General features: G+C 29.0%; 1 protein-coding gene and 1 long non-coding RNA gene across 13 annotated transcripts in view; one reads left to right on the forward strand and one right to left on the reverse strand.

Moving 5' to 3' along the window:
- The window catches only part of raskol (Ras GTPase-activating protein raskol), a 758,358-nt gene that overhangs the window by 697,259 nt on the left and 37,717 nt on the right, over window positions 1–23,382 (forward strand). For all 11 annotated transcript variants that reach the window (XM_067050212.1, XM_067050211.1, XM_067050213.1 and 8 more), the window contains one exon: window positions 17,849–17,949. In XM_067050212.1, coding sequence (XP_066906313.1) covers window positions 17,849–17,949 — 101 coding nt within the window. The remainder of the gene's footprint in view (window positions 1–17,848; window positions 17,950–23,382) is intronic.
- LOC106684166 (uncharacterized) overlaps window positions 5,437–23,382 on the reverse strand; it is an 18,832-nt gene continuing 886 nt past the window's right edge. Inside the window, exons 2-4 of one of the 2 annotated variants that reach the window (XR_001343656.2) lie at window positions 16,748–16,854; window positions 16,595–16,667; window positions 5,437–5,765 (exon numbers count right to left, since the gene is read on the reverse strand). This is a non-coding gene — a long non-coding RNA (uncharacterized lncRNA). Of the gene's footprint in view, window positions 5,766–16,522; window positions 16,668–16,747; window positions 16,855–23,382 lie in introns of those variants that run through there. The other variant, XR_010844173.1, reaches the window with a different exon arrangement.

The raw sequence follows: 23,382 nt of genomic DNA on the forward strand, positions 1-23,382 counted from the left end.
AAAATAAAATAAAATAAATAAAGAACATAAAAATCGAAGAGGAGTTATAATTTATAAAGAAGGCGATGTGCTTTTAAAAATTCAAATACTCGTGTAATTTTAGCTTCATTTTACTTAGTTATTTGGATCTAACGTAATATTTTTTTTGTTTGATATTGTACTTTACCCGTTATTGATACCCAGTCTTCAATCCATGATAATTTAGTATCTCATAGTATGTTTTCTTCCTATAGCTTGCCTATTTGTTGAAAAAATTTATAAATGAAATTATAAATACCTACAGAGATATCGATGAGATAATCTCGGCGTGCCCTTATCCCGAGACCGCTAGGCGCTATATAAACAGGATGCAGTTACTATAAGATATCTAAACGTAAGTTATCGTAGGTTATTTATTATCAAACACTGCTATCTCTTCTCCATTGACTATATTATCGCAAGAGAAGCAGAAAAAAAATAAAAACCGCTATTGGTCATTAATGACTTTGAAAATCAACTGTAAGATTGCGTTATCTTAAAGATTATTCCTTCCTATTAAACTGTAAATAATTCTCATTTCCTTCCTACAAAGGTTATGTGGATCTATTTTATATGGTCTGTGTTGTAAATACATTAAAACTTGTATTTAAAAAAAAAAATACTATTGTTGATATAATAATATCGTGGCGACTAAACTTAAAATATGTGATTTTATAATAAATAAATTTTTAATTATCTTCATTTTTCTATAATTGTTAAACATGGTGATCACCAAACGGGTGATGTATAAGAAAATTGAGGTCGAATAACATTTATACTGAATTAATTTATTATGGAAGTATAATTTGGATTTTTTATTAAAATTTGAATAAATTTGAATTTTTTTTCCTTTACCTGTCTTCCCATTGGCATTTTCTCTGATTTTGAGAGATCTCTTTTTAGGTATTCTACGGCTTTTGGCAAAAGTATAAGGGTTGAGTTAATGGAAATATGATTTGTAAGAAGTATGACAATCATTTTTAATTTAGTATATATAAAGGATGGAATAGTATTTTAAACATATTTTAAAATCTAAGACTTTTAATAGCAAAATGAATTATGGGTAGTAATAATTATTATTAAAATTACTAAATAATCTTAGTTTAATATAATTCTGAAATTTATGTATATTTAGATTTTCTAGGTTAGTAGGAGTTTAAGTAGGGAAATATATGTGCTTAGAAAAGTTAGGTTTGGGTAGGGGTGGGACCCAGTTGGGGCCTTAGACCACAGCTAGTATAGGTCGATACGGTCTCCTCTCTCTGGACCATTTTCTTTGTAGCCCCTTTATTTTCTATTGCTACTTTATAATAAATTTTAATGAAGATGAACTTATAATTAATAAATCCCAATTTATATGGCTTCCTCTCTAATTCCTCCAAAAAATGACGTAGAGTTCAAATTTTAACCTGATTTTTATTGTTCTCAAATGTTCAACTGGATTTTTTATGTGATGCTTAAAATATATAATATTTAAATCAAAGGTTTGTTAGGCACGTTTATAATCATCTTAATTAGATTTTGTTATAGACTCATAGCCTCTTGTTGAGTTCAATTAAGACTATTTTAAAGAAAGTTAAAAAAACCTCTTTCAAAGGGTTTTGTAGAAATTTCCTTTGATCTTAGACAAGAGTTAGATCTCGAAAAAAGATATTTCTAAGTTAAAACAATGATTATTGTTTTATTAAAATTATTTTCCGCCAGTAATGCTTTTTTGTCATATTTATTCTAAAAAAAATCAATTTGCCTTGTACGTGCAAGTCCTAAAATTTCTGAATCACCACAAACACACATATAATAAATATATATTATTAATTTATTTATATATAAATAAGTTGATTTTTTTAGATTTTCGTATATCTTTCATTTTAAACTTAAAATCAATAAATAATAATACAATTGCATAAAAATGACGAATTATTTTACTTTCTGGCTGATTATTTTTTGTTTAACTTTTTTATTTCTATTATCCCTGGATTAAATTTATTTTCTGACCTGGTTGAACCTGAATGATTGAAGATTTGCTCAGCTCATATAAAAAACATTATATCAACGCCTTCATTGATACCAATGTGATAAATTTCCAATTACACGATACATTATTTATATATTAAATTTTATAACAATTCATTAAAATATAAGTAATTCATGTAATAAATTTAAGTAATTCATAGCTGTATCCTAGCTCTAAATAAGCTATACCAACTTCGATCCTGTTTTATAATGAAGTAAAAATTAATACAATTTAGTCTAGTAATTTGTTCCTGGTATAATTTAGCTGACTTGTACTTTTGTACTTGTTAACTCCTATGTCGCTAATGTTCCTCTTCGTTATGAATCAAAAGCATTAGGGTTTGTACTTTGTATGTGTTGTTTGCTTCTAGGTTCGTTGTGTTTGGACCTCTAGGAAACAGAATTGTGTATTATCGACGTTTGTTTACCAAGCATTTGTAGGTATTTTGGATTTACGGCAAGTGACAAACGTGTAGATGTTGCTTAATACAAATGAACCTTACTGGAATAGTATATATCAAATCTTGATACTTAACCCTTATTTTTGTATTAGTTATGTGGATATATATCAATGTATTTGTTTATATGTATTTAAGTTAACCCCTGGATTTCAACTTTGGTCCTGGAATTATTCTCTCTCTTCGTAAAATATTTCTGAGATTGGCCCAGTGAAGCTTTAGGACCACCTACCAATGGCTCACCTCACCCTCTGGTTCATCCCTTCATCAGCTATTCATGACCCTCACGGACCGTCGCCTCGGCAGCTGATGGACAACCGCAGTGACGGACAGTTTGTTATTGTTGAGGTGCGATGTGCAAAGAGTGCGGACGCTCTACATGCAAAGCCCCGGCATAAAGGAGTCAGTTGTGCGGATGCGGGTACAATGCTTACGATAAATAGCTCAACAGTTTGGAATTAATGCAAATCCAGATCCGGGCAGATGTACAACCGGTTCTTTACGCACGCGTTGCCGGTCACTTGGCAAGATGTTCACGTCGAGGGTCGCTTCTGGGGCGTAGCTAATCGAAATGTAATGGATGTTTTATGTAGTGGTGTAAGCACCCTTTCCTCTATCACTTATTATTATTATCCTTGTATCCCTCAGTATTATTTTAATCTTTATATATAATATATACATATATAATTCTATATAATATATAGATGATAGATCGTCATTGAATTAGGAGGAGACAGTTCGGGTTGCTTTCAAGAAAAACAAAAATAGTTGAACAATTTTAATGCCCTGTGTTTCGATCCACACTCCAGGTCATCAGGGCTAAAATAAAAATTTATAGGGAAGGTAAAGCTAATTGCATAAGTGAAATGCGAATAAAACAGGAATTAAGTTATATAAGAAGAAGAAATTCATATATATTAACTAGCAAAGAACATCAATCTAAAATAGTTAAGAAATTAAAGATTAACGCCACAATATATATGTGTATAAGTATTAAAGACTGCTCGGAGAATTGTAGTTCTCATCAGTTTTTACGAATATAATTTAAAAGTTACCTCTATAGAAGTTAATAACTAACATTTCTTCAAACTTCTACCAGATAAGAAAAAAAACCGTCCTTTAGAAGTGTGTATCGGGTGACGCCACAACTGAACAGTGATTGTACATTGAAACACACCAAATTAATGTATTTTCTGTTTTGGCTCATAATTTTTCTCTAGGGATTAAGGACCGACCATTGCAATCTTTTTTGCTAGCATTAAATATTTTAGGTCTAAAGAATTTTTTAAGATTAAAAATAGATTTGTTAAATTTGGCTGTTCTAGAGGCCTTCAAACTATGTACATACTGAGTTAAAAGTGGTTTCATTGAAGTTCCACAATTTTGTTAGATGAAATCTATTTGAAGATTAATCTATAAATCCGTTGGTGGCAACATCATCCCGTATAGATTGTGTAATGGTTGCCATTAAAATGTTATTATGATTACTACTAGTTTGAATTTAACTCTTAACCTCTTATGTCCTCTAGGTATTGTTTGTTCTTGAATTATTTATCCGCGTTATTTCTCCAATAAAAAATTATTATCCTCCTTAACCGAATGTAGAACGCCCCAGCATCCCCTTACCAGCCCATCCAGTTTGCTGCCCGGATCCTACCCAGTGATTTAGGCGAGAGCGGACTTAGGCCCTCGGTGAGTCAGCGGTCGAGAATCTTTCTCCCTGCGGTGAGTCACTGTCTCAAGGAGGCCGCACTTGATTGGTGTGGGTGCGCAGTTGCGTATATCACCGTACCCCGCAAGATGTTGCGCTCCCCTGTCCATTACCTCCGGGCGCCGATGGGGGTGTACTCGGTTGGTTATGTAGGAGGGTGATGGTTGTAGGATCGAATATAGATTGTACTTGTTAGTGTAAATCACTTTATCTGTTGATCACGTTGATCAGATTTGCGCATGTAATTGCTTTTATGTATTATTTAAAATTTATAAGAATAATACAGGAGAATTCCCTCTTCTGTTTGGATTCATCGGCTATAAAAATAAAATAAATTGAGTTTTGCGAAAACAATTAGTTCTGTAAAACAAAACCAAATCACACACTAAAAGAATTATTTAAATAGTATTTTGAATTAATCTAATAAATTTAACTTCATCGTATATTAACACACCCGTCAAATATATATTCCTTATCCGCAAGTGACACAACTCAGAAATATAATATTTGAGGAAAACGTAAAAAGTTATACTATAACACTGTTTTAAATTTCAAGTAAGTATATATTGTACTACCATAAAAATCTACCGATTTTTTTTTTTTTTTTTGTATTCGAAGTAATTTTATATAGTTGTTATGTTGATTTTTGTAAGTACATTTTTGAATTGTGTCGTTTTTTCTGCGTGTCAGTGATAGTAGGTTTTATGTTGTATTTTAATTTTTTCCTAGCATGTTATGTTATATGTTACATGTTAAATGATTTTTTCGATTACCTGTTCTCCCGCTAGTGGCTTAGCAAGAACCCCTTATACCCGTGTGGGATCTCGGATGAGTCTTCCTGGTTTCGCTGAGAGATAGGAGGGTTGCATAAAACAAAAATGTATAGTATTTCTTATGTTTGACAAACTTTTTTTGTTATATCAATGGAATAAATGGTCTATAATGCGGCGGGCATAACCACCTAAAAGCGCTTAAACATCGACTTCTCCATAAGTTCTACAGCTGAATGCTTCCAACTTGAGCTGGAGACAGATACCTAGATTACAATTGTTTACTTAACAAATAATGCTGAGTTCCTAACCTTTAGCAGTCCAGTCCAGCCTGTTTTCCTGGTTTGTTTATTTTTTCAACTAAAAACGAATATGATTTTTTGATTATGTGTTAAATTATAAAATAAAAAGACAGTGATGTTTTAATGATTAATGTATGATTTTAATATTCCTTATTTGTTGTTAAAATTGGTCGGTAGAAGTTACTTATATCAAATTCAATTCAGTAGTTTGAAAAAAATAAAATATATAAATTGTAAACAATGAGTCCCATACTTATTGGCTTGTTTTTGTAGTTGATACTGTAATCTTCAGGTCATGACTGCGAAATCTGATTAGGGGTGCCAACCTCTGAGTGGTCTATTAGGCCCTGGGCTTTCCGCAGTGATTCATCTCTGTGATCCCGGGCCATAAAGAGGAACCTTGAAGAAATCTAATGTCCTGGATCTCCATTCAGCCGATATACATATCTCTTTTTCTTGACATTAGTTCAGAACCGTATATATCCAACCAAGCCTGTAAAAAAAATATCTGCAAATATTTTAAAAATTAGTTTCTATTACACTTAACATGAAAACGCATTTCTGGTGGTCTTAAAACTCTTACTATTATTAAATAATTAATTAAATTAAATAACTAATTAGGTTTTATTTTACCCACATAACTCTAGAGCCGGAGCATCCTAGCAAAAAGTTACAGTACAACAAATTAAAGAACCTTAAATATTACCTTTCATAAATAATTCGGTCCAGTAGTTCGGTAATAATTCGCCTGTTCCTTTGGTTCCAATTGGTCTGAAGTGCTATTATGTCCATATACAACAGAGCAGGTGGTGGGTTATACTACTTGATCGGATTATTAAATTACATTTCTCACTCCACGTAGGAAATGTTATAATTTTTTATTTTTTACTGTACTGGCTTAGATCCACCGTTAAAATTTATAGGCGAAATACCAGAAGAAACGCCTAGAATTTCGTTATTCATTACTTTATCAAACTAATCAGCCGCTTAGGAACCGTTTTAGGGCAACCAGAAATGTTTTCCGTGTTTAGTGTACACTAAGTATTATGTATCCGTTTTTAGTTAAATATGAAAAAAAAAATTGCTAATTTTTGGTTACAAGATACTTCTTGACACACCACTCACGGTATTCATTCGAAACAGGATTCGATGCTCTCTAACACCATGCGATTTTCGCTAATATAAATCGTTTAGGTGTTAGAGACGACAAAAGACCTATTTAGTTATTGTATTAAATTAATTAGCTAATTTACTGGCGTAAAACATACTCATTTATGTTAGATACTTCTATTAATTATTTATACAGTTATTATACATTATTTATTTATATCTATACATATTAGACATATAACATTGTATTTAATAAAATACTATCTTACTATATTTCTTCAGTTTTTTGAAAAATGTAAAAAAAAAAAAATTGATTTTTGGTTTTTAACGGTTTACGATACACTACTTGACTACATTAATAAGTTATGCGACGCAAACTTTTGTGCTGTTTTATTTTTTATAATTATAAAGCTTTTAACAACTAAAACTTCTTCTCTAGTACTTCAGGAATTATAGGAAAAAAACAAGGAAAATACCTAATTCGTTATTAATTAGCTAATTAGAAAACAGTTCAAAGCCTTCAGAAATGCGTTTCCGTATTAAGTTGGTAGTGAATAATTTTTATTGTTAGCCTATTGTCATTGCATGTTATCATTCATTGTTGAGCTGTAGTTAGCATGATATGATTACCAACGCAATATATAAAGGTTCCCTTTACCAAAGGCCGCCTTTACCAATAAGGTTTCGTCCAAGGACCTCTCTTCAACCTCCTTGAACTTTTTTATTATTATCCTTCCTGTCAGTTTGGTCTTTCGACTGTATAAATTGATAAATAAAACCTTGAAATAATATTATTATCATATTTTACTATTAGTATATACGTATCTTCATAAGTTTGTTGTTGGCTTCACCATAGTCCCAGCATATTTACTTCTTTGGTCAGTTCTCTAACGCTGGACTTACGGATATTTAATTACAGAATGCGTGAGCACCAACTGTGAAATAACCACACGCCGTGTCCATCAGCCCATGCTTAATAACACTAAACAAAACGATATGAAGAAAAGGAGCTCCTCAAAATGAATCCGCATATGAAATAAAAACCAAGAAACATTTATTTTTTATACAGCAGAATTTCGTTCTCTAATTATATTTGTGAATGTTTACTCTACAACCATCGCATTTTCCTGTTTTCAAGTTGTTCTTTTTTCCATTTCAAATGTTCATTCCAGTTGAGCCTTATTTCCGATGTTATTCCTTGATTCTTAACCATATTTGTGTAAGGAATTTCTTCTTCGTTAATATTAACTTTTTCTCTATTCGTAAAGTTTATATACAGAGCCTTCATTCAGTTTGATTTTTCAGCGTTTTAATCCATACATTGATTGCTATTAATTACAATATGTAAATACAATTGTGTGAACTATAAATTTAAAAGTTTTTGTAAAGGTTAATACGTTTATATATTATATATGTTAATATATTTATATATACGTTATATACGATATAAAGTTGATATCTGCTTCTAATTAAATTATTTGGAGATAGTCAAGCTAATAGATGGGTTGTCCGAATTATTGAAATGAAGGAGATGAAGTATTAAGGGCTTCATTCCTCGAAAATAAAATAAATAAGTAATACAAATTTTATACTCTTAGCCTCAAATTAAATATTGGGTATATTCCTTATATTTTATTCTTTCGAAAACCGATGTTCCATCATTATAGAAGAAAATAAATTATTGTTAGAATAATTTATTTTCTTCTATATATAGAAGAAAATAAATTATCTGTTCACATAGTTAGTTATCTATAAATTATATTGCAAGCTTTGGCAATGTTCTTTCCTTAATACGTTTTGATCCAAATTATCGAAAAATGGATTGAGTATTTATCGATTAATTTTTTATTTAATAATTATTTTTTGCCACTACTAATAATAAAACAAGATTATTTATAGGGATAAAATATCCTTAGTGGCAAGGTACGCTGCTAATCCCATCATACAAAAAGCATTGACTCAGCGATCAATCAATATTTGATGAGTTATGTTCCATTGAGGATATCGGCTAATTAAACTGAGGGCATGCCCCATCCAATCTTCTGTAACTTTATGTTTCCTCGATATCTCGCCCTTTATTTATTTACACGATTTATTTAAAATATTAAATAAATTGTGTTATGTTTACAAGCACTCACTGACCCGTTTCTTGTTGGAAACGTTACCCCTCGGTACAGGTCAGTTAGTTCATCAATATCTTCTGCCTCCTCGCTCCCATCTCAAAGCTTTACTTTATTGTCGGAGTTTTATATTTGTTTATCCTTTGTGTGAAATTTATTTACTCTACATCGTTAAATTTATCAAGTCGTGTATAAGTGAACAATATTGTACCAACTTGCTCTGCGATATGACAAACAATAATATAACATCTATTATGGAATAGATGTTAGTCTTTCAATGTTTCCTTATTTAACTAAATTTTTGTATTTATTGTTTCCAGCCTATAAGTTTCTCCGGGAAATCCTGATATTGCTCAAATAAACATAAAAATTGAGCAGCCAAGATCATAATTATTGAAATTGTTATTATTCTACTATCGCTCAGGCCGTATTTAATCGAGTATGAATGACACTTTAGTTTCTGAAATATTTCTGAGCAACTATGGGTTATCAACAGAAATAAACATAATACTAGTTCATTTTTTTATTTTTTTTTAATAGTAGCCAAGAACATCCCCTTCTATAGGTTTCATTTTGTTATTTCACTGTAATTTATTTTTACTTTATTTTATTTTTTTAACTTTCTCTTATATGAAATACATAATTAAGGACAACATAGCCATCATGAATAATTTTAATGAAGTATTAACGCAAATACATGAAAACTTTGCAAACGGATTGTTTTTGTAGTATTTGGAATTAATGTAGTTAAAACAACGTTTTACGAGATCTCATTGTATTATTTAAGCTTTACAAAATAAATATCAGTTGTGCTCAAAAATCATAACGAACAAAACCGTTATAAAACATGGTGGTGGTTGAGAAATAGTCGAGTGAAAACAAGTATTTTTTATATGTTATATTTCTATTAATAATGTCATTACGAAAAATTATTGCAATAGTATTCATACTATTGGCCTTATTTTTTATTTTTAGGAATTTAAGTAACTTCAAACACTACTATACATTACAGAGAAATTTTTCGCAATGGACCATGGTCTGGAGCTTTAAACATGGACAAATCAAACTAAGAAGCTCATTAGAGTTAATTATAAATAAATATTTTGTAGATTATTTTTTATAATTCCTGCTTTTTTTATCGCTGAATCTGTGTCTGACAAGTGGGTTTCAACAAGTTACATTTTTTCATTTCAACCAAATTAGAAATTAAAAATATTATTGACAAAAAACTAATAAATACCAAACTTTAAATAAATCAAATCCGTTATAACAATATCTATACAAAATTCATAAAACTCTAACTATACAAGTATAGAGATATAGATTAGCAAACAATTTAATGTAACAATATCCCAATCAAAAAAACATATAATAATTGTTGGAAAAAAAAATCAACCAAAATATAATAATAGTAAGCCATCAAACAATAGAATAAGTGATCAATATTAATATAAATTAACAATGGATTCAAAGAATATTATTTCACCAATAATACCACAAATTATTATTCTAATATTTAAACTATTGTGAATCCTTAACAGAAATAAAGCAATTATTACAATTAAATTTCAAAACTAATAAATTAAAAGTTATTTAATGGAAAAATAAACTACCAAAACCCAGAATATTAACAGAATTCATAAAAGATAGATCTCTTTTTTAATCTATTTGTGAAGTACTACTCCCATTTACCAACAGTTAAAGGAGCTGTGACCTACAACTTGGGAAAACCCAACCTCTACCTGAAGAATTTATATATTTATTATTCCATTATTCACACTATTTCTATTTTTTTTTTTTTTTTCAAATTAACCAGTTGGTTTTTTTTTTTTACCCATTAGAGGGCAATTGTTAGGTGTAGAGCTAAGTCTACGTATGTCAGTATTTTTGTTATTAATTTTACTTTTCTCTTTTATTAAGAAGCATTATTTGTATCCATTTTATCATTTTTTTTTTAAATTATAACGTTGTATATAGTTAGGGGTGTCTTTTGTACGAGACTAAACCCCCGATAATCAACTGTTAAAAAAAAACAAATTGTAACGGTTATATCAACCATGTAAGGCCCATCAGGCCGATCTGTTATTGAATAAATAAATGAAATTTTAAAGTAAAATCTTAAATTTAAATAAAATTCAATTTCATGGTACTTTCTATTAAATCATAGAACTGTACTGTCTTAAAATACGAAGCAGTTAGGTAGTGGAGGAATTTACTGGAAAAAACCTCTATTCCAGATAGTTCCCACCATTAGCAGCCGAGGGGGTGGTTGTAGCAGCGAGGAGCCTTGAACTGTAGCATTCTCCGCGATCAAGGCTGCTTTTGTTATTCCACTCAATTACTGCTCTGTCTGTGTGAACTATCCCAGCTCCCGGCTCATTTATGTCAGTTTTTTTAGTCTATTTCGGGTAGGAGATTTAAATTTTTTTTTCACCTCTTTTAAAAACATTTTTTAACCTTTAGCTGGGTCTAGAGTTAATCAAACCGTGGATTTAAACTAACCGAACTTACACCGAAGCTTAATCTAATCCTGGAGTTGACTAGTTCAGCGATCATTTGTTCTAGAACTTACCCAATCCTTTGGCTATAGGAGATTGCCCAGGGGGGAGGAAGGGAGTGATAAAAAATGTACCGAAAACAGAAGAAAAACTACATAATAGTAGCCAACGTTTTGCCTCACTTTACACTTTATAAATGCTAAATGAGAACAAGATACAAACATTGTAAAGTGTAATAAGACTATAGGAACATACATTGAAAGTAAAACGAAGTATTCCAGGAGTAATAATTAGAAGTTATAGAAGTAACAAATATAGTAAAATTAAAAAAAGAAAGAAAGAATGAGGAAATAGAAATGTAACTATGAAGCCCTCAAAATTTTAGTAAAATGTTGATTACTGATAAATATTTCTTTCTGCTATTTTATGTATCTTTATTTAGTATCACGTGGACTATCTTCCTACAATTAATTGCTAACCGTCAACTTATAATCTTCTAATCTAACTCTTTATTTAAACATATTTATTCATTTATAAAGTAATAAGAGCCTTCTTTGTCTACTTTGAGGAATTGTAATAAAAATATCAGAATGCAAAGGAAGATAAGCGTCTTATTGATTTTGGGCAATGTGTCTGTTACGTCGTTATTAAATAGAAATATATAACAAATCAACAAATCATCAGTCTTAAGTATCTAAGAAGAAACCAATTATTAATATGTAAGTGGTAAAGATGTATTTTGAAATGTAATCAGACATTTGTACATGTATCGATACAACAGTGTTGGGCAAAACTAAAACTATAGCTAACTTGGTAATTAAAATTGTCATGGATACTATGTTATTCCCAGATAACCGTACGTTATAGAATAAAAGCTATTAATTTTATAAAATAATTAGGCAAAAGAAAGTAATACAATCAATCGTATCTATGGTAATATTCCTTTTAGTTTTTTTTTTGTTAGCCTTGGCCTTCCAGCTAAGAATCCTACCCCCAATAAACCATAAAAAATAAATAAAAAAGAAAGAACTTTTTGACCCACCCATGAATTAAGAAATTAAGAAGTGGAGAAGATAAAGAACTCGAAGAGAACACAACAGGTTGCACGCGATACAGATCTAGTTTGATACAGCCTATCTTTTTCTTTTTTTTTTTGTTATTGTACCTAAACAATTTACAAACAAAATAGTAGTGAGCACACAAATTATAATTAATGGACTATAAAGAAGTTTATGAACTTAACCTTCGTAGGAATAGTAGTTTTCATGATATTCGCTAAGATAAATTTATTTATAGTTATTCGGACAATAAGTTTGATTTATGAAAAACTTCATTGCAGAAACCATTGGACGTACAGATGTCTGCCAGCGCTCAAATTAAAGCTAGTTAAATTCGCTACAAAATAGTTAATTATGTTTATCTTTGTAAGAGTAGTAGTTTTTACTACTTACTAATATTTGGCAAAATAAACTCACAAAATGTTAATTTCTAGTTATTCGTATAATATGTAAGATTTTTGAAAAAAATATATCTCTAGATCCGTAAGACGCCCACATGTCTGCCTACACTCAAAATAAAGGAAATTTAATTTACTATGAAGTAGTTAATGGCATCTTCGTAGGAGTAGTAGTTGGTATGATATTCACATATGAATATGGCAAATGAAAATTTGTCGGAACAACTATAAATCAATTTATTTTAGCAAATTTAATGTCAACTATTACTCCTACGAAGATAAACATCATAAACTACTATATAGCTGATTAAATTATCTTTAATTTGAGTTGTAATAGACATCTGTACGTCAAATGGTTTTTGAGATATAAATTTTTCAAAATAAATTCACTAACTACTGATCTTTTAGTACGCCCCATACAACATTTTTTATGAAATGTTGCTTTTTAAAAAGCTATATCTCGAAAACTATTTAACGTAAATAACTCTATTAGGCCTCATATTTTAGAAAATTTACTCTTCTTTAAATGACTTCTCATAGGTTTTCTTGTGTTGTTCCTACTTTTTAAGATATAGAGCTCCGAATGAAAATTTTTTTTATTATCGTTTTGAAACAGCCGTCATTTGTTATTCCCCTTACCTATACTTGGCAGACTCATCAGTTTTGACTATTAATTATACATAGTTTTCATTAATGTAATCAAAAATTGGGGTGAGATAACTGCCTTTTTTCTCCTCTTGGGGTCTTGTACTATTAACTTTGCAACCACCAATTTGAAGGTACATTGCTCCTCCTTCTCGCCCTTTCACTTCACTACTACTGGTATGCCACACTAAGAAACACGAAACCTGTTATGTCAGTGGTATTACTGTACCCGTTACGAGTATTTATCAAAGGAGTACTATTTATTGCCATCTTCAGAACTTTAGTTTATTTTTCCTATCACAGTTCGTGATTACTACGTTCTACATCAAACTACCAAATTAATTTACTCCATCTCAGGTTTTATTAAAAATTACACACTTTCAAAAATCCCTTATATTTTTGAACTGCTGATACGCTACCTCAGGTGGGCAGGAAAGCTCTTGTGTTCCTGAGGACATCTAAAATCCCATCATTATGGGAATTCTAAAACATTAGCATAATCTATAAAAATACATGTATATCCCCACATCCTATAAACCTTGTAGCATATTTCCGATGTGGACCTAAGTATCTTAAAAATTAATATTCTAGAAGCTTTATAAGAAGCTTACCATACCGTATTTAGAGTATCAACATGAATGTCCACCTTTTATTTTGGAGGAAAAACTTCTCCAGGTTTTTAGTACTTTCGAGGATATTGTATTTTCTCTGAGTTAATTTATCATGTTATCACCTAAAGTTTTACTGAACCCGTGTTAAGCACGTGATAAAGTGGTTTGGTGTATTGTGTTTAGTTCGTTGATGATCTGAAGTTCATGATTTTAGGATTAGACTGTAGAAACATTAGGTGGATTGATTACATATTTTACTAATAAAGGGTTTAAAAAATAAAAGTTTGGTTAGCTTTGTTAATTCTTCTCCTCCTGTGTTAATTTCTGCTTACTTGTCAGGAATAAGTTCCATAGAAATTATTATTAACTACGTATAACAGGTTATGTGTGAGGGATTGATAAGTTTACTTATATAAGTCAAGTGATTTGAATATTTTAAAACCCTTGATGAAATTAAAAAAATTTCATATTTTAGCATTTGTCTTAAAGTTGGGAAAATTTACTTCAGCTTTTTTAAAGATCATGTTTAAAATTTGATGGGAATTTTTAGTTTTCAAACCTCCTTGTATTATATTTTATAACTTATTTATCCATCAAAGTATATCTTTTAACCAACTTTTTATTATATTTTCTTTTAAATCCATATATTAGTTTTGTTTTGTTAAAATGTATTTATTTGTTTCTTGTTCTGTAAACTGATCTATTGTTATGACTATTATTTCTCTGGTTTGATCTCACAAAGCTGTCTAATATTCCATAAAATATGCTCTGATGCTACTAGCTCTAATCCGCGAATATCAACAGGGAGTTTTACTTGTCTCTACAAGCATCTGATCCTAGTTGGATGTTTATAAATTCTTGTTTTTCATCCATCAGTGTCAGTAAACTCTAGCTGTGATAGATGATAGCGAACTCAGAATTATATTTACTTAAAAAAGTATTTAATTTGTTAATAAAAATTTATATAAACTCAAATAAAAAAAGTACTTGCAGTAAGTTTAGTCCTATCAAATGTCTATTAAGTAGTTTTTGTAGTGACTGCCTTTGAGAACACGAACTTTCCTCTTTCCCCTTTGATCTCGATAACCCGATCGGTTTTCTGCCTTGTTAATATTGACTCAAAATTGTCTCAATGACGAAAGTAAAAAACAAAATACATTAGTAATATAAAACATAATTTATACTTGAATTAAATTATATTATTTAAATTTGGATTCAATTAGATAGCCAACGCGTTATTTCCGTCCCTCTTTTCCTCTTGTTTTCACAATATTATATAATTTGTAAATTTCATATTACACGCCTCTTGCGGCAGGTTTTTAGGGTTGGTTACTTTATAATTGAAATAAATTGCCGAGGGTTAGTTGATTTGTGAGTTGGTTAGGAGGTAGGCCCGGATGTGCACAGGGGGCTGCTTGGCATTTGTCCTCAGCGTCAATTTATGTAGCATGAGAGAATTAGAGGTGTGGAAAAAATAGGACAAAAAGTAAATGTGGGAGCACAATCACAAATATGAGGCCTGAGACTAAGTATTTTAGAAATAGATTTAAAACTCGTTTAACAATGTACAGCATATTATATCTTTTATTTTATTGATATACTTTTATTATTATGATAACTAGTGAGAAACTCTTTATTCAAGAAGGCTTTGCCGGGCGGGGGCACTGCCATGGGTTTCTATATACATAGCATAATAAATCTTGTTAGACAATTGCTTATTATTCTTATATTACATAGGCAGTAAATATTAAAATGCTTAATAGTTTTTTTGTTTTTTTTAATATTTATAAAATTATTCTTTTCTTTCTTATATTATTAATCTTTATATCTAAATCTAATTCTATTTTATTATTTAAATATAAAAAAATACTCTGTGTACATGCATAAAAAAGTAAATACATATAAAGAAAGGTAATGTAGTAAAGTATGATAATTATAAACAGTTATAAGGAGCAATAAATACAACAGTTACAAATATAAAAAGTAATGAATATATATTAAAAAACATCCTTATTTAAAAAAACCCTAGTATAGTTGTTGTTGTGAGTTTAAAAACGATAATTAACCAACGTAAGTTTATTGAATCTATGTTAGGCTTATTCCTCAACTAAACCTACCCTTACATACTCGTTAAATTTGGAATAAACCGATCTATACATGGGGTTAATGTGAGATTAATGCGACTATATTAATCCATGACTCATTAAAACAGCTACAATTTTTTTGAGAACTTTTAAAATTAACCTATTTTGAAGGATGGCTTTGTTAATATCATAGTATATTTTTTCTCGAGTTAGACTTGTCAGATTTGCTCTCGGACAAAAGAACTTCATATAATCGTGATACATAATAATACATTACTACATAAAATAACAGAAATAGTAAAAAAATATGAAAAAGCCCATTACTTGCTTGTGGAATCAGTGATTATTTTTGGATTATGATGACTGTCCATAAAATGTAACGTGGCTGTATTAAAGAGAAACAAAAGTTGCAAGTACATAACAAAATATAAATAAGACTTTCAAAAAAAGATGTTTTAATAAACTCAATTATTATTAATTATTGCTAATAACTTTTTAATATTTCGCTTTTATCATTTTTTTTATTCTTTAATACCTACTTCAACTGAGTTTTTCCCCCTATACTTGTTAAATTTACATAAGATAAAATAATTCAACTTTTTGTATCCCTGACTAATTTACAATCTATTACGTATATTTTATTTATAGTATTTGATGTTTATTTATAGAGAATAGTTTCTGAAACGAGCTAGGATTTAAAAAAAAAATAATTAAAAAATAAAGTCATAGATAGTAATAGATAATAATAAAAAATGCCCAAATAAAAGGTCTTTTATAACACGAGTTAAAGTGTTAAACCTGCGAGAACATGCACAGTTCGTTTTTCCGTTTCGCCAGTATTCTCCACATGTTTGTATCATGCCACTGTCACCTACAGCAAATTTACTTATTGTCTATATTTTTATATAATTGTAAATAACAATAAATAAATTATTAAAAAAATGCTCTTACATCCTTCCAACTGTCTCAGAAGTTGATAAAGAAGCACAGGTATATACTTTAGCAAACATCGCTTTTCCTGCAATTGTTGGAGACTGGAACCCCACATACGCAAAATGCTGGAAAAATTAAAGTTGTGTATAAAACATACAATTCCTTTAAAAATCAAATTTACTGTGCAATTTATAAATTTGATATGTTCTTAGAAAGCTTATCTTACATTTTTTAATAATATCACTAAATACATACTAAAAAAACTAAATTACTTGATTAAAAAGTTTGAAAAATTTTTCCATATTGTGGAAGCTTTCCATATTTAACGATTTTGTATCCCCATTATTAAGACTGCAAAAATCAATTTTACATTTCTTAAACAACAAATTAATTTAAATGAGGAGAATAATTAATTAATTAATTAAATTATTAAATAATTAATTAATTAATTTAAAGTTTTAGGAGATTAACCAGATTTCAGTATTTATAATATTTTGTTTAATAGTGTAAGTAAAAGAAATTTCTTTTTATATATATGTATATATCATTAAATATGGAATGAAATAACTACCTGGATCAAAATGTTTGGAAGTAAATTTGATTTTCTGAAATTTGTTTATTTTTTTTGATAAAATATAAATTATAGTTCAACTTCTGATACCCGATTAATTTATTTTATGATTATAATTAAATCTTAAAAAATTAATTTTATTGCAATGAGTACCATCAACTTGTGATTTCCTAATACATTTCGCTTTGTCTATATCTCTCGCAAATACCGGGTCAAACTAGAACAATAAATTATTAATAAAAAGCGTTATTTCTGTGCTGGTCTTTTATATTTTTCATGTTTCATTTACCTTGGAAAATGAAACATGAATATGACCTGCTATTTAATATGTAAAAATGATGAAATTTACTCTTATGAAGTAATTCATTAAGCTCTATAATGTATTGCTAATTTATCACGATACCTAGTCCACGACACCTATTATACTAATTACCACGGATAGTTGACACTATTAAGGAATGAGAACAGGGGGGAAGGAATAGTGGGGGGCGAAATCCCCCACTTGCAGACGAGCAGCCCCACTGACTGGTTCTCTTTCTCTTTTCCAGACACTTCCTACGAGAAGGCCTGTCGCCGCGGAAGTGCTCCAGCGACTCCAGTGTTAGGGGCGGCAAACAGGAGTCTCGAACTGACACCTTCCAGGATAGTGGTAAGTACCATATCGTTATTAATATATTTAAAATAGATATAAAAAAATATTTGTTGAGCATGTAGACTGATAAGGTTGTCACTTGGCCCAGTAACTTAAAGCGAATTCTATATAACTCGTCGTTTTGTTCAAATTAATCTCCCTCCAAGTAATTTAGTAGACATGTAATTGACTTAGAATGTAATGAAATGGATGTTCTGTTAATTCCTGACACTTTTTTTTATATAATATTTAATATTATATATAGTTATTTTTCTCAGGTCGGAAATATTATCATGTTTTAAAAATGTCATAGCAAAAATTTTGTTTTTTTTATCTGTATTAGAAATATGAGTTTTTAGAATTATTTCTTATCTAGAAAAATCGAATGATATTCGAATCGATTTTTAATCGATCTACAATCGACTCTCATTGTTAAATGTGCAGGCATTCATTTTAAGAAAAACGACTCAATTTGTTTTACTAACAATTTTTAATTATCTAAGTAATTCTAAATTTCCGTTAAATTAAATTGATCAGTGTTTAACAAGCGATCTTGCTATATCTATTTAACTTTTAAACATTTATTTTATTTTTAACCAAATTCAAGAATTACTGTCAGTAAACGGAAAAATAATTGTGAAAAATACTTCTGCTTTCCTTTTAAATAATTATTTTAACCATTTTAACCAAGGGATTTTATTTATATATTTAAATAAAGAAATAAAATTAACCGCTTTCAGAAATTCTATATTAAATAATTTAAAGTATTAAAAACTTAAATTCTACAAATAAAATTGTATACTTCAATTATTTGTTAATTAATATTTTAATTGGTAATTTTTAAAAATTTATATTGAAAAATTCGTATTGGTGAATTGATTTTATAACCACTCCTATAACATAAATGTTATGAATTTCATCTGTGCAGTTTATAAAAAACAAATCTTATGTTAAAATTAACTTTTATCGTCCACGTGTTAATTAATTTTTAGTTTTCTAAAAATCTATATCAAAATAAGAGATTTGGGCAAAAAAAAAATTTTTTTGTCATCAATTAACTATATGTTTTCAGAAGATGATTTATTTCATTTCTTTGATTTCCTTCCTCAGTAAATTTTCTTGGATTTTATTTTAATGATTTTTTTTTCTTAATAAATGGTCAGAAACCTCAATTAATTATTTTATGTATTTATTTATATGAAAATTGAGATACCTATGAAGGTTTTCCTGGTCATTTTAGCCCTATAAATTGATTTAATGTTTTATAAAAAACTCGCAATTTTTTTTTCGAAATTAGGAAAAAATTTCGAAATGGTGTTTTTGTGGCAGAGTTCGTAAACAGAATGTGGTGGGAGACCTGCTAGGAAGGTGAGGCCCAGTATTCAGGCTGTGTTCCTCTTAAGTGTACCGTTAGTTACGCCGAGCGCCCAGCTCTCTCTTGCCAGATATACATGGATATCATATAAAATATATGGATATCATATAATATATATTTCAGTTAAATATATCTATAAATTTGTTATCAGTTGCAATAGATCAGTCAGTTATATGTCTCATCCCATTGACCTGTTTTAACCTGAGGTAAAGATAGATTTAGCAATAAAAACTGTGTAAGCAGTTACTCAGCGAAAATTGGAAACCCTGAAAAAAATCACCAATCGGCAATAACCACATACAATGACATTACCACATCCAAGATCCTTTCTTTTAAATGTGTATTATTATTTATTTAATTCTTCTTAATAAAAATGTATGATATTGAAATAAAAATTGTTAATAAAGACCACATAATCTGTGACGTGTGAGATAAGATTATATTCGATATGTTTTTTACTTGCTTATTAATCCTCACATACTTCAATATCATCAGATGGATTGAAGTTTTTTACTCTTAAGATTTTACTATTCATATAGATTACAATAATCATAAAAACGAATCGTTGGATGATTTTATATGATAATGTTAGGTAACAGCCATTTTTATTTCTGATTATACATAAGTCGTAGAATCGGTAATTATATTGTGTTAGAACATAAATTAAAAATCGTAACGCCAATTTAAAAAATATATTTAGATTTAACTGTTTATTGAAAAATTAAATATATTTATTTATTACACTATATGTTATTAGATACTGGTGATTTTATATCACCTTAATTTTTACTCGAAAAATTAATAGATTTTTACATTATATTGAATATTTTATTATACTGAAAATTAAAATTAAAAAATAGTTATTAGATTTTATTAGAATATAAAATATTTCTATGTGTCAACTAGAATACATAAAATGTTTCTAAAATTCGTAAAATGTGAATTTTTCAAGATAATAATAATTAACTAAATTTAAAAATTCTTTATTGATTCTTACATTATTAAAATTAGCCAATCAATATTCAACGTAAAATATTTATATAATTTCTTAATGTTTGTAAATAATTAATAATATCTCCATCATACCTCGTTAAGTAATCTCGAACAACGAATATTATATTTATACTTCATAGTCTTTAATCTACATTCGATTAATAATTAATATTCCTCATTATTTTACTGAAGTTCACACTAAAAAAATTGAAAACGTAATTAGCAAAACATAATCAACGTTTCCAGTATTGTTATTTTCAGGGAAAACAATTTTCGTCCATAGAGAATTTAATTTTTTAATTAAATTTGAAAACGATTTCATCTTTCTACCTTTCAAGTCTGTTTTATGGGGGAAAAAATGATTACCTATTACTGTCATATTTAAACTTCGATTACAACCATTTTTATTAAAAATACAATTTCCATAATTTTTTTTTTATGGAGCTTTTGTCAAATTGATATTCTAAAAATTTGATTAATGGGATTTAGCAAGGAAAGAAAAATTCAAAGAAATATTCAATATTGTTGTAATAATTTATTATTTAAAATTATGTTAATCTTAAATTTAAAATAAAACAGTAATTTTTTTGTCCTGGGTAGATCAAGGCAAAAAACGTAAGTTCATCTCAAATTCTTTTCCATCTTTCTTTAAATTTTTATTTTTAATATTTTTATTAGCATGTTGAAGATATTTTAAGTACGTCGACTGCCTACTAGGAGATAACTCGTGGTTAGCGTTCTTGCCTAGAAAGGAATCCTATTATTTTTTTATTAGCCATACAACGGAGGTCCCGTAGTTGTGGCGATAGTGGCAGTAAGTTTGTCAAGCATGCGCAGGTAGTTGATAATACTCCCAACTATCAACAAAATCATGATAGTACGACTGCAAATATTAAGTTACACGGTCATAGTGTTTCTTGATACAAGATAACTCGTTGTGGATGTCCTAGGTCATAACGCAAACTACAGATCATCACGTTGTGGACTGTCAACCTATTAAACGAAATATAAACAATAAAAATACTATATTTTATATTTCTAATAAAAACTGGGTTTAAGATGAAAAAATTCTCCAAATTCTTATGTTAAAATTGGCCACTTAGTAAAGGGAACGCAGTGATCCTAAGCCTGTTTGGTAAAACGTCGTCCTGACCCCAATTCAAAGGCTCTTCCAGCGAAAATATGATAATCTCTTACTTTCTCCAAAGTTTTTTTACCATCTTCTGTCCCTTTGAGTTCTTTATACCTTTCCGTACCGGACATCCTGTTTTTATCGACATGTAGTATATTGGCGATATAGCCATCGTAAATTTATATGTTAACATTTTCCGTAACGTTATATGACCCTAACCTTAGCATTTAAATAATATTATCTCTAGAATTCCTTATGTATTTAGGTTTACGGATTTTATTCGATGTAAAAAATCAATTGGAAAGCGATAGTAAATTGTCTATGAACAAAATTCTTTTTCATTTAAAATTTTTTGAGGTTAATGACTTCCATTTTGAATGAAATATTTAATAATTATTCATAACATTGTACAACGTTTCGGGACCACTGTCCCTGTAAAAATTGTGAAAAAGTTTATATTGGTGAAACATCTAAAAAACTGGAAACTAGGATTAAGCAACATATCACCAATCGTAAAAACGCTAAAAATATAAATTGCACAGCTCTGGCCTATCACAGCATAAAACTGCACCACGAATTCAATTTTGAAAACCCAAAAATAATAGATACAGCACAAAATACAAAAAGCAGAAGATTTCCAGAAGCTATATACATAACAAAAAAACATACAAAACTCAGTAAACTATAAAACTGACACTAAACACTTAAATACACATTACGCCGACATTATAAATAGACTTAAATAAAAATCATATGAAATAAACAGGTTTATGTAAAAAATCACTTAGTTAATATTAAATACAAAACTGGACTTGTTAAAAACAGGGAGGTAACCAAACAGCACACTGGACATGAGATAAGGTCCAAAGAGGTATTAGGAAATATAGAGTGATGGCTGTGCTAAGGAGAAGTGAAGATGCACAAATGGTTGACATGACTTCCCATATAAAATCATGAGGTCCATATTATTGTATAAGTTAAAATAAATAAGGATGAAGATTGGTGTTATGATAGTTTTATTATTGTTGTAGGTTTTAAAGTGCATGAATATGGGACAGTGGTCCCGAAACGTTGTAAAATGTTATGAATAATTAATAAATATTTCATTCAAAATGGAAGTCCTTAACCTCAAAAAATTTTAAATGAATTGACTCACCAGACTTCTTATAGAGATAATCCAAAATTCTTTTTATTATTCTGAAGTATATTTTATAAATAATATTTGCCAAATTGTAAAACGTAATTATAATAGACTTTTATAAAACGTAAACTTCAATTAATTATAAAATATCCTAATTTTAATGTGTTTATTACTTTCATTTTTATGTTTATATTCGATTACAGTCGCTTTTAATGGTGTAAATTTAATTATAATTGAAACTTTTTTTTTTACATTTAAAACAATTCATTACTCTTCGCTTTAATTTTTGTTTAATCATCTAATTTACTAATTATACAGTGGCAGTTTCGCTTTAAAAAAATATTAGCTATTTTGGCAGCAGGTATATGAAGTATTCTGGATTTATATTTTCACTGTAAGGAATGCATTTTCGTTTAATGTATTGGCATTCGTAGGTTCAAACATTATGCAAAGTAATTTTAATTGAATTATGGCATGATAATTCGACCAATCAAACTCCTATTATGCAATCGAATATGCTAAACTCTCATTACAAGCCTACATTGTGGTCTCATAGTTGCGCCCTGTAATTTCGTATTAAACGCAACACCCTTGAATATTATTGTGTGTGTATGATATAATATAATTCCGCTGTTTATTCTAAGATCTTAGGTTTTCATACACGATCTCTTACAAAAAGGTTTTTGAAGTCCCCTTTTTACAAAAGGCATGTAAAGAAATAGACTCAGAAAGTTATTATATATTTCATCGCCAAATTTTAATTCTTTATTTTTTCTATCATTTTAAAAAGTCGCGTGAACGATTTTATAT

The sequence above is a fragment of the Halyomorpha halys genome, unplaced genomic scaffold (assembly GCF_000696795.3).
Source record: "Halyomorpha halys isolate HHAL.00 unplaced genomic scaffold, Hhal_1.1 Scaffold550.1, whole genome shotgun sequence".
Classification (NCBI taxonomy): Eukaryota; Metazoa; Arthropoda; class Insecta; order Hemiptera; family Pentatomidae; genus Halyomorpha; species Halyomorpha halys.